Raw genomic sequence first — 12447 nt, 5'->3', positions numbered from 1 at the left:
AAATAGTGTTATACTCTATAAATACAGATATAACTAAATTGGAAAATAACGTTTTTTAAATGAAAAAGCAATTATTTTGGGTAAAAGAGGGTGGTGTGTGTGTCAGTCAACTCTGAGATTTTGTGAGGTTGTAAAATAGCCGGAAGAGATATCAGCTCTTTTGTTTATCGTTTTATTATGAGCTTTATCATTGTCATCCTTTATCAAGACACATCAGTTTACCACTGTTTTTCCCTGAAAAGAGACCTGATGGTCTTCTATCTGGTCATAATGCCATCTTCACAACATGTTACGTCCTGACACTGGAGTTTATTTTGAAAAGCTTTGCTCGATTTTGTAACAGGGATATTTCAAGGCTTTGTTAAGGCCATGTTGGATGCATGTCAGGTTTGTCAAACACACACTTTCACTTCAACTCACTGTGTGAACTTTATAATATTAACATTTGCCATTTCTACCCCACTAGATGCATTAAAGTGAAGAATGCTTATAACCAAACAGATCTCAACCCCCATTGACTACCATAATAGGAATAAAGACTTTATTTTGTTGACTTTTTTTCTGTTGAATACAAAAGAAGATATTTTGAAGAATGTAGAACAGTTCTGGGGCACTTTTGACTCTTATTGTATTTTTTCCTATTTTGGGAGTCGATGGGGGTTGAGATCTGTTTGGTTATAAGCATTCTTCTAAATATCTTTCTCTGTGTTCATCACAACAAAGACATTTATACACATTTTGAACAACTCGAAGGTGAGTTATTGAAGACAGAATTTTCATTTTTGGTGAACAACTTTGTTTATACCTTCCTTTAGTTATATTAGTCAACCTCATGTTTATCTGCATCTCCGTATGTGATTTTTATTGCTGTTGGATTTGTTAATGTAGTATCTACCTATTTACACTTTGACCCCATTCCTCCTGCTTTTAAATCTCCATTTATATCTAAAAGGTTGAGACATTTTGATTAATTTAATCACAGATGTAAATAGTTTAAAATTAAACTTGGTATAGAGAAAGTTGACTCACACTCTTGTTTTCAGTGATTAATTTATCCATCATTTATTCCCTCTCATGTTATTTAAAACCGTGACCTTATTTCTTATGCAGGAAACAAAAGAAGATAATTTGAAAATGTTGCTATTACCCATTATACCCAATTGACTTCCATTCTATGGACACAAAATATCTTCACAAAAGTGTCTAGATTGTGAACCACAAGGGTCTGATGACAGAATAAAAATGTTGATTTTTGATGTATTATTTTCTTTTTTTCATCCGTACCTGAGCGTTCTCACGTACACACACCAGAAGTATATATAAAATGACATATGAGGCGGAGATTATGAGATTGAAATGGTTCGTGCACATCTTTGGCTTCCTATGATTTATGCATTTATAGGCCATCAATGTGAAGTGAGCTATATAAATAACACAGTTTTGTCATCATTATCAGATTATTACGTGTCTTCAGGCACAAGCTTGTTTACCTACCTAAAGTATCCCACTTGCGAATTTTTTAAATAAACTATGGACAGCAATGAAAGGCTGGGCTGTGTACACTGAGGTATTTATGAGTGTGAATAATCTTTAACTCTAATCTGATAATAGATCAGCGTTTCCCTGTAAATTTATATAGATTATATCTTTATTGAGAATTGACTCATCGAAATGACGTGGAAGAATGCAATTAAATGCAAGAATATGCACGTTTTCAATCCTCAAGATGGCAGTATTCTCCTTTTATTGACCCATTCCTCAGAAACACGTATCTCTTCATTAGATACAGTTCACATAGGCTGCATTTTAAGGCAGTGTATTTATGCTGTTAAATTATGCAGACACCTTATTTCGCAACATTTTAGCATACATTCTCAGTACAAATGCAGTACAAGGTGATATGGAGACTTCATGACGAGTACTAAGAAAAGTTTAGTATAGTTTTTAAAAATAAACTTTTTCTATCTTTTCTGGAAAGAATATACTGCACTATTTAACACACTTGTGTGTGTCTTCTGTTTGTTAATTGAAGTATAATTTCTTTAGCAGCATGCTAATCTCAAACATATGTGTTTAGTCGTGGCTTTGATTTATAGATTTTCGAATGAGGTTTCACCTCGGTTAGAGTCACACATTAGATGTTAGCACACATAAATATAAATTCATGGTGTGACCTCCCCTTTCATGTTTTAAAAAAAGATTATGGATTGCAGCTTTAGACATCCTTTTATAAAATGGTTATTGGGATATTGAGATATTCCAAGATATTGAGAAAACATGATCAATTTACATCTAAATGTGAATCTAAATGTAAGCCGTGACTGAATCTATTGCTCATTGCTCTTGTCATCCTCCTAAATAATCTGGCTTCCCCTGTTGTTGCACTAAAAGAAAAGTGGCCAAAAGTAATTGTAATATTAATTTGTAATATTTTAACATATTATCAGCTGTAACAGACCGTTTGAAATACCTGTTCATTGCATGCACATTAATTCATTCACATTGACGTATTTGAGTGTTGCTTCACAAAAGGGCGCTCTGTGTAAAATGTCACTGAAAATATTCTCCAGAGTCATATCCTCGGAGGTTTGGGCAGTAGTCTTAGTAACTGACCGCAGTGGAGCACCAGGCTATGCTTATGTAAACATTCAGCATGCAGCACAGCAGCGTCTGGAAAACCTGACGGGACTCGTTCTAGATGGTTTAGAGAAAAATACAAGGGAGTAGCTGCTGGCCACGAGGCAGACAGGCGTCCCACCCTCAGCGGCAGGGCTCCGGCACATTCATGCTGCTCCCCTGAAAGCACCTGAGCAGGGAATGATGACGGGTGACAGCCGGCGGGGGGCTCTCCTGGTGGCTCTCATGTGCTGCATGGGTCAGTAGTTTTACTCAACTAAACGAGATTTCTCTCTCTGTCTGCTGACGTGGTTTTACTGCAATGGGCCGATGTTTGAGAAGAGATTGACTTGTTTTGCACTTCTGGCCTAATGCTCTTTGGGCAGAGTTTATCTGTTTTAGTGTGGAAGGGTCCGAAGTACAGAGATGTTTTGTGAGCTCAGTTGCTCGTGTCCGGTGGTCTTCTTCAGATGTTAAAGAGATTGATTAATTTCCTTGTAAAATTTGCTGAGACACCCATGATTTCTACTATTTCTTATAGTTATAGATTAAAATAAACTCCTAACACTACGTCCTAAGCTGACAATGAAAAATATAAGAGTTTTTTTTTGTTTCTCACTGTAGCCCCGCCCAGTGAAATCTGAAATCTTCTTCTCAAATTATATATATAAAGGCTGTGATCGCATTGCTCAGCATGACAGAATTCTTTTCTTTTTTGTGGTTATGTAAGGACACTTTGTTTCGTGGTAAATGCTTAACCCAAGCAAAAAAGAATGCATACCTGAATGATTTCTCACATCATGTGGCTTGTTACGGAAAGGGGTGCTTTGCTGTTACTTAAAATTAAACAGGAGAAAAAATCATACTGACTATATTAAAAAAGATCAGAACACTTTACATGTAGCATAATGTAAAACCTATCCAGAACACTATGGGAATTACTTCTTAACGTCTGACACAGCCCTAAAAACACCACTTAGCAACATCACAGCATTATTGGGACAAGTGTACCTCTAGCCCTCAAGCTTTGTTTAATAGTCTTGTGTACATGTAGTTTCTTTGATATTAGGAAGGAGAGATGGTGAGTTGCTGTTGGCATTTCTGCTGTACCGCAGGTCTCTTTTAGAGAACATCAAGAGAAAAACGTTTTAAATATTCATGTGAAAGTCTGAACAAATGATCAGGTGATGATGTTGATGGTAAATGGGTCATATTTAGAGCGTTTGCAATTTTATTGATGTCAATTGAAATGCAGAATAAAAAAACATGATTTAAGATATTTTTTAACGTAGTTAAATCTTTTTGGAACCAAACTTTTCAAATATATTTCCATTAAATTGCATTTAGAATTCCTAAAGCTAAAATATGAGAGATGCAATCCTGTTGCCATGGATACAGGAAATAAACTGTTGTGGTTACTCAGTGTAATGGGAGCAGGACTCAGCTTTTATATTTGTCCACCACATTTCCACATTACGAACTGATGTCGAGCTAACAGTCGTTATTTTTAGCTGTGGAGAAGTTTCAGTACTGGCATCATTTATCCCCTTTAATCTGGTGTGTAAAGAGGCCTGGGAATGGATGGGAATCAGGGGCCAGGGAATGAATTTCAATGGGAAAGATGGAGTTCAACCTCAAAATCTTTAATCCATGAAACATATAGCCTACATAAATAAATGTGTACATGTACTGTGCATTTAACATACAAACATAAAGTGGCATTTTCTAGATAATCTATCATATATAGTTTTAACATGTACAAAATGTCCCCAACTACAGTCCCCAGCTGATAAATGTACATTAAGATAATCTTTACAGTTCTTCATTTTTTTCTTTACATTTAGCAGACACTTTTTTTCTAAAACGGAAAGTTCAGTTGCATCACAAAATAATCTAACATCAATCACTGGTGTTTTTCAGATGAAAGAGACAGAGTCCAGAAAAAGACTTTCACAAAATGGATAAATCAACATCTTTTAAAGGTAAGCCTGTTATTTTTTGCCATTAGGGTTGTTACAATATAAGCACACGCTGAAGTTTTTTTGACAAACCTCTTAAAAATTTTCTCAAATCTGAGCTTCAGTTTACACTCCAAGCACACTAATGCAAAATTCATTAAAAAAGCAACATGACCTTACATATTGTGTAATGATGAATAAAAATAGGAATAGGAAAAACTTTCCATAATATATCTTGAATCCTTATCTTGAGTTTTTCAAGCATAAAGGATATGCAGCATGCCTTGAATATCAGAATATCAAATCATTTAGATGACAGATATTGCTTCAGATCCTCCCATGTGAAGATACATTTTTTAATGACTAATGTTTTGCCTAGTTTTTTTGTTTGTGACTGCTTTCAGGTGTGTACAATGTTTTATTATTATTATAATTTGAACCTCCTAGGCAACAAAGCTACCAGTCCAGGACGGCAAGTAACAGCCTGACTGTTAGATTTTTCCTAATGGCTATATCACCTTTATGAATCACAAGCAACAGCGTGTTGTATAAATCTGACATAGGAAATAATTATGTTTAAAGTTGTGGAATGCACTACATCATTTGTGGAAACCTTTCAGGAAATGTTTATTATGTTAAAGTATAGCACCTGTTTTCCTCAAATTGGTTAATAGATTTCTGGCCTAGATAAAAAAGTCTTCTGTATTATATATCTGACATCCATACGTGCAATTAATCCAGACTTTTTCAGAATTCCTTTATGTAGGTTATCGGTTTAGTGGTTGTAGGTTATTGGCTCTTATTAGTACTAGGTCTGGGTTGTATGACAACCAAAAAAATATATATATTTAATTTAGTGGTGGGCCGCCGTTAACGCAGTGAGACTCTTATCGCGCGATAAAAAAAATGTCGCCGTTAATCTATTCTCAAAGTTGGGTTGGGAGCTGGGTCTATACTACGCAAGCTATGATGACTTTCACCTTGATATTTTAGCGCGGATGTATACCAGCTTAACTGCACTGTACGGGGTGAGAACGAGATTTTTCAACTCGCGTGATTCGCGTCATTCGCGGAAGCAGAAGCCGCCTCATCATCTCATAACCAGGGCTTCATTCGCACGATTCGCGCAGCAAGTAGGTCTATTGGCTCTTTGCATTAACATATAAATCACTCGCGCTTGACACGCCATTCGCGTTTGGTCTGAACACAACATAACGTTACTGTGAAATTACCGCATCAAACGTGACGTGCTAACATGGATGCAGCTATGAAGCCGCCGGGTTTGCTTCAGGGAATATTAATTTTTAAGAAGCTTCCCAATAGAAACATCGACAAGACTAAGGTTGTTTGCACCTTGTGCAATGCGGAATTGGTTTAAAAAAAAACACTTTCTCTCAACAGGTAGTGGTCTAGCTTTAGTTGAAACCAGTAACTTTGTATTGAGATCTAATGTATTATGGCTCCTGTATGACATATCGCTTGTTGCTCCCTCACTCTTTGTAAGTCGCTTTGGATAAAAGCGTCTGCTAAATGACTAAATGTAAATGTACTGTAGGAGCTCTTCCAGTCTCAAGTACCACCTAAACGCAAATCATCCCTTAGCTAATGCTGAAGTAAACACAAGTTCATCTTATTGAACATAATTTAATTTTCATCACCAATTATCATAGTAGAACAGCTTTCTCAAGCAGTTTGTGATGCATTTTGGAAACAGGAGATGAGCCCCTGGTCTAATGCCCACCTGGCTTGACAAACCCGTTCTCAAAGACTTACTTTTAGTCATTATTTGGGTAGCAGACATATTCTGAATGCCTTCGGCAGAATTCAAATGAGCCATTTTAATCTAGATTAATCTAGATTAATCTTGGAATTAATCTAGATTAATCTAGATTAAAAAAAAAATCTATGCCCACCACTAATTTAATTTGAACATGAGTGTATTATGAGCGCTTCAATAGAAGTGTTGCTCAATTACTCTATAATTGTAATTTAAATGCACTAATGTACCAATAAATCAATAATCAGGTATAATGCATAGTCAGCCAGTCAGTATTATACATGAAACTTTGATAGCGTAATCGGTATCTCATATCACTGGAGGAGCAGATCTCATATCACCCTCATAAGGTGTATTGTAATAATGTTTATGACACGTACACCATGACAGCTAAGCAAATCAATTCATGAACCTTTTCAAATTATTTTATTACCTTATGTTAACTGCAGGGCTTGTTTTAAAGGAATGGTAATAAAAATCATAATTTTCTCGCCCTCATGCCATTCTAGACGTATTTGACTTTTTTTAGTTGAACCCCCCAAAAATATGTTTTTATATATATTCAGCAACCCAAAGAATTAAGAGTCTATTGAGACTTCTCATTGTGGCCATTTCAGTCCAGCGTCTGTTGAATTCCAAACCTCAGGAGTGATAAAGTCATCCAACAGCAATGGGAAAAACTGACAGCATGACAAGACACATGACAACTGATAAAAACCGAGGTTATCACATAAACCAATGTTGGATTGAAAAATATTACTGTTGTTGTATTGCTTGAAAGTGAATATGACCTTGTTAACCTTGCAGTATTTAAGGTTTGAAAAGTACAGACTATTTTTTCTGTTCTTTTCACCTGTTTTTCCAAATCTTAGTTCCCCTTCAGTCGGTCTCTCGACGTTGTGTTGAGAGACAGACTGGGGGTTTGATTCTGAGAACCTATCATCTCCGAGATAAAAATAAAAATGCCAATGGGAATTGGCGAATGGCCCGCCACGCCAGTCTCTTCCCCGTACATACGGGTATAAAAGGAAGATGGCAGCGGTCATTCATCATCTTTTGTTCTTCGGAACCTGATGCTACGGCTATTATTGCTCACAGTATCTTTCTCTTCGAGACTTCACTGCTGGATTTGCAACGCGGAGCAGCGGACCTCCCCCCATTGAGAGCGGACTTCCCCTCTGCGTTTCAGCAGAGAGCCACAAACCTAAAGAGTAAAAGGCCCTTTTCAGGGCCGCTTTTTTCCCACAGCTGTGGGCATGTCTCGTAGCTGTGTCCTGGGTTGTGACAGACTCATCCCTGAGTCAGATGGCCATCATGTGTTTGGGGGTCAAACGCGCTGAGGGTTGTCTCGTTGTTCCCTCATGTTCTATCTGCGAGAACATGGCGATCAAGGTGTTGCGGTCACGCTTGGCGGCGTTCTTTGTGAGTGCCGCCACCACCTCATCTTCCTCCCAGGCGTCCACTGCTACGGCGGTGTCGATACCTGCGAGAGACGAGGCTGATCCGGGGGTTCCTATGAATGTTGTTCTGCCAGCTCCGGCTCTGCAGACCACCCATACCCTGGTACGCTCACCTGGTGCATCCCCGATGGGCGGTGGTCAACCGTCCCATAGCGACCAGGCTCGGAAAAGGGATGAGGACGAAGTGTCTGTCTATGCGTCGGACAGCTACCTTCTGGCATCAGATGCAGAAGGCTCCTCCGATCTCCCGTCTTCGGTCGGTCGAGGTCAAGAGGAGTCCGAAGCTAAGATGTCAGCCATGCTTACCCGAGCGGCCGTGCGCATTGGGCTGTCGTGCGGTACGCCGCCTTCACCCAAGCTCTCGCAGCTGGATTCTTGGTTTCTGGGTTCGGGGCGCGACCAAAGGCCGCGTCCCGCCCCAGTACCTTTTTTCCCGGAGGTGCATGAGGAGCTATCGAAGTCCTGGAACGCGCCCTTCTCGACGCGTCTAAGACTCGGTAGCTCGGTAGCTGTCACTTCCCTGGAGGGCGGAGAGGCTAGAGGAAATGTTGACATCCCCCAGGTGGAACGTGCTGTTGTGGGACACTTGTGCCCGCAGATGGCGGCCACTTGGAAGGGTCGACCTAGACTCCCTTCCAAGGCTTGTAGGCTCTCCTCGACTATAATGCCGCTGGACATGCCGCTTCCGCCCTTCACGCTATGGCGATTCTCCAGATCTATCAGGCAAAACCCCTGAGGGACCTGGGGGATGAGAAGCCCGACCCAACTCGCATGAGCGAGCTCCACACTCGGCAGGGGTTATCCCTCTCGGGTTGATGCACATGCGGCCGCTTCAGCACTGGCTCCAGAGTCGGGTTCCGTGGACGGCGTGGCACACCGGCACCAGGCGGATTACGATCACGCCCCAGTGCCGGCGAACTCTTACAACTTCGTCACAGCGGACCTTTTTACGTGCGGGAGTCCCGCTCAGGCAGGTCATTATGCGCGTCGTGGTTATGACAGACGCCTCCCTGCAGGGTTGAGGTGCGGTATGCAACGGGCACGCAGTAGCGGGACGTTGGACGGGTTCCCAGCTGCGTTGGCACATCAACTGCCTCGAGTTTTAAGCGGTCCACCTGGCACTGGAGAGGCTTCTTCCTCTAGTGCGGGACCATCACGTGCTAGTCCGGTCGGACAGCATGTCTGCCGTGGCGTACATCAATCACCAGGGCGGCATACGTTCACGGCAGTTGACACAGCTCGCCCGATGCCTCCACCTATGGAGTCAGCAGGTCAGCAAATCCCTGCGGGCCACATTTATCCCGGGCGACCTGAACCAGACAGCCGACTCTCTCGTCAGAGGACGCCCCGCGGAGAGTGGCGGCTCCATCCCCGCGCAGTCCAGCTCTTATGGGAGCGGTTCGGGCAGGCACAGGTGGACCTGTTTGCCTCCCAGGACTCCACCCATTGCCCGCTTTGGTTTTCCCTGACCGAGGGTCCCCTCGGCACAGATGCCTTAGCACACAGCTGGCCGCAGGACAAGCGGAAGTATGCCTTCCCCCCCAGTGAGCCTCCTTTCACAGGTCCTGTGCAAGGTCAGGGAGGAGGGGCATCAGGTACTGCTGGTTGCGCCCTATTGGCCCACCCGGACCTGGCTCTCAGACCTTATAGATCTGACAACTGCCCCCCCTTGGCCGATTCCACTCTCGCAGTGGAAGGGCACGTTTTGGCACCCACAGCCAGGCCTCTGGAACCTCCATGCCTGGCCTCTGGACTGGACAAAGAGACCTTGAGCGGCTTACCCCAGGCAGTCATAGAGACCGTCCTGCAGGCTAGAGCCCCCTCCACTAGGCGATTGTACTCCTATAATTGGCAGCTCTTTTTGTCCTGGTGTTCTTCCCGCGGGGAGAACCCACGGAATTGCCAGATCGGGTCCGTGCTGGCCTTTCTACAGCAAAGACTAGAGAGTAACCACTCCCCATCCACGCTGAAAGTGTATGTTGGAGCTATTGCCGCACATCACAATCTCGTGCAGGGTAAGTCTTTGGGTCGGCACGACCTGGTCACCAGGTTCCTCAGGGGCGAGAGAAGGGTGAACCCACCTCGACTGCACCCCGTACCCTCTTGGGACCTCAATGTGGTCCTTCAGGGCCTTGGTACGGCCCCTTTTGAGCCCCTCGGTGACGCCACTCTTCCTCTTATTTCCATGAAGACTGCGCTCTTGTTGGCGCTTGCTTCGATCAAGAGGGTTGGGGACGTCCAGGCATTCTCCGTGTCCCAGGATTGCCTAGAATTTGGGCCTGGCGACTCTCACGTGATCCTGAGACCCACGCCCGGCTACGTGCCCAAGCTACTCCCTTCAGGGACCAGGTGGTGAACCTCCAGGCGCTTCCCCCTAGGGCAGAACACCCAACCTCCGATGTGCTGTGTCCGGTACGCGCCTTGCGCCTCTACCTAGACCGCACACAGGACCTGAGAAGGTCCGAGCAGCTGTTTGTCTGTTTCGGGAGACAGCACCAGGGGAGGGCTTTCTCCAAACAGAGTTTGCCACACTGGATCGTGGACGCCATCTCCATGGCATACCGTTCCCAGGATCGCCCGTGCCCTCTTGCTGTGAGAGCCCACTCCACTCGGAGTATGGCCTCCTCCTGGGCACTGGCCAAAGGTGCCTCTCTGGCAGATATTTGTCAAGCTGCGGGTAGGGCTACGCCCAGCACCTTCGCGAGGTTCTATAACCTATAAACACCGGTATCAGCCCATGTTTTACATCCTTCCGTGTAAGACAGGCATCTGGTCTGGGTGTACGCCTGCACGGCGCCATACCTTTCTGCCAAGATAAGTACAGTGCGCTATTACTTGCCTCCCTAATTCCCCCTCTCTTGGGTTAAGTATAGGCATTCCATCCATCACTAAGCAATTGGTAACGGACCGAGCAGAGCGGTCTGTTGGAACCAAGTCCAGTACTGGTAGAGTCGCCCCTACTTAGGTGGACCCCTTTACTAGGACTATTGCTCCATATGCAGTGACTCCCCCGTTGGGTAGTCCCGTATGACGATTACTCACTCTCGATTCCCCTGTTGGCGAATCTGTGCCCTCCCCTCTGGTGGCACAGCCACCAAAGCTGGCCTCCTATGGCTGGCTACTTCGCATGTCATCTCCTACAGGAGACCATGTCTGTATTCCACATGTTACCTCTCGTACGACAGGATGTGGTCTCCGTAACGCACTCTCCAAGAGGAGAGCAGTGTTCTTTCCCAGTCGACGGCTCCGGATGCGCCTCACTACAAGGCGAACACCCTGTCCGTGATGACTGTGAGTACAGGCTTCGCAGTATGTCCACTACTATTCACTGGAAGGTTACATCTCGCTGCACCGCTCACTTGTGACTCGCTAGCCTAGTCAGTGTCGCTCAGCTCGAGGTCGTAATACGGCTCAGCGCCGTGGCGTGTTAAGATATATCCCCAGTCTGTCTCTCAACACAACGTCGAGAGACCGACTGAAGGGGAACGTATCGGTTACGTCTGTAACCTTCGTTCCCTGATGGAGGGAACGAGACGTTGTGTCTTCATGCCACAATGCTTTGCCGATCCGCTGCAAGGAGCACCGCTCAGGTTCCTCAGCACAAAGAGTGATGAATGACCGCCGCCATCTTCCTTGTATACCCGTATGTACGGGGCGGAGACTGACGTAGGGGGGCCATTTTTATTTTTATCTCAGAGATGAAAGGGTTCTCAGAATCAAACCCCCAGTCTGTCCCTCAACACAACGTCTCGTTCCCTCCATCAGGGAGCGAAGGTTACAGACGTAACCGAGACGTTTCTGCAAGTAAATGCAAATTACAATTTTTTTTGTTTCAATTTAGGAGAAATGTTGAAAATAATAGCAAAATGGTTATTAATATTTTTCTGTGGCTCTATATATTTGCAATGCTCCCATCTACACGCCAAGACATATTTAAGGGCAGGTAAATAAAAATAATTTATAATGCAGGTCTTTTGCAATATTGCATACAAAATTTGAATTGCCATTTGATGTCATTGCAGCTTAAAAAAATATAAAGTTTTCTCACATGTCTATCATTTTGCATTAATTAACTCACAAAAGTAATTTAAATTATTTTACTGATGTAAGCGCTTTTTAAAATTGTAACATTTTGTCCTTTATGAAGCTAAAACGATTTGTTTGCACTGTTTGTGATAAATTTCATGAACGTAAATCTTCACAATATTTATAATGTTGGTTTGTTTTATATAATCAATACAATAATTCACAATAAAATAAACAACTTTATCATAATTATAGCATGTTATAGATCATCCAGCTCTCATTAACACTGAGTCAATAATCTTTACAAACAGGTGTTTTAAAGTCATGCAGGTGTCTTCCTCATTTCACATATGTCAGTGTGGGCTCTTCTGCTCTCACTTCTTACACGTGGCACTGACTAGCAGCACACACAGTAGATGAGAGTAATGGACTGACCCACATCCGCCGTTACAATCTATTATAGTCCCGCAGCTGTGGTTGTTGGAATTATGGAGGAAAGGACCTGAGTGAAAGCAGGTCAGTAAGGCATAGAGGTGACTGCAGTGGTGTGGTATTCAGGGCAAACTGAGCGTAACGTACCCAGCGTGGTGTCCCGTACCTGCCTTCAGCG

At 43.3% G+C, this 12447-nt stretch overlaps 1 protein-coding gene across 4 annotated transcripts in view; it reads left to right on the top strand.

The window, feature by feature from the left end:
* dst (dystonin) overlaps positions 1–12447 on the top strand; it is a 171242-nt gene that overhangs the window by 31749 nt on the left and 127046 nt on the right. For all 4 annotated transcript variants that reach the window (XM_056760083.1, XM_056760086.1, XM_056760084.1 and 1 more), the window contains exon 5: positions 4537–4598. In XM_056760083.1, coding sequence (XP_056616061.1) covers positions 4537–4598 — 62 coding nt within the window. The remainder of the gene's footprint in view (positions 1–4536; positions 4599–12447) is intronic.

Source organism: Triplophysa dalaica, chromosome 11 (genome assembly GCF_015846415.1).
Source record: "Triplophysa dalaica isolate WHDGS20190420 chromosome 11, ASM1584641v1, whole genome shotgun sequence".
NCBI classification, from domain to species: Eukaryota; Metazoa; Chordata; class Actinopteri; order Cypriniformes; family Nemacheilidae; genus Triplophysa; species Triplophysa dalaica.
Note: the sequence above shows the minus strand (reverse complement) of the source record. Positions and strands in the feature narration are given on the sequence as shown.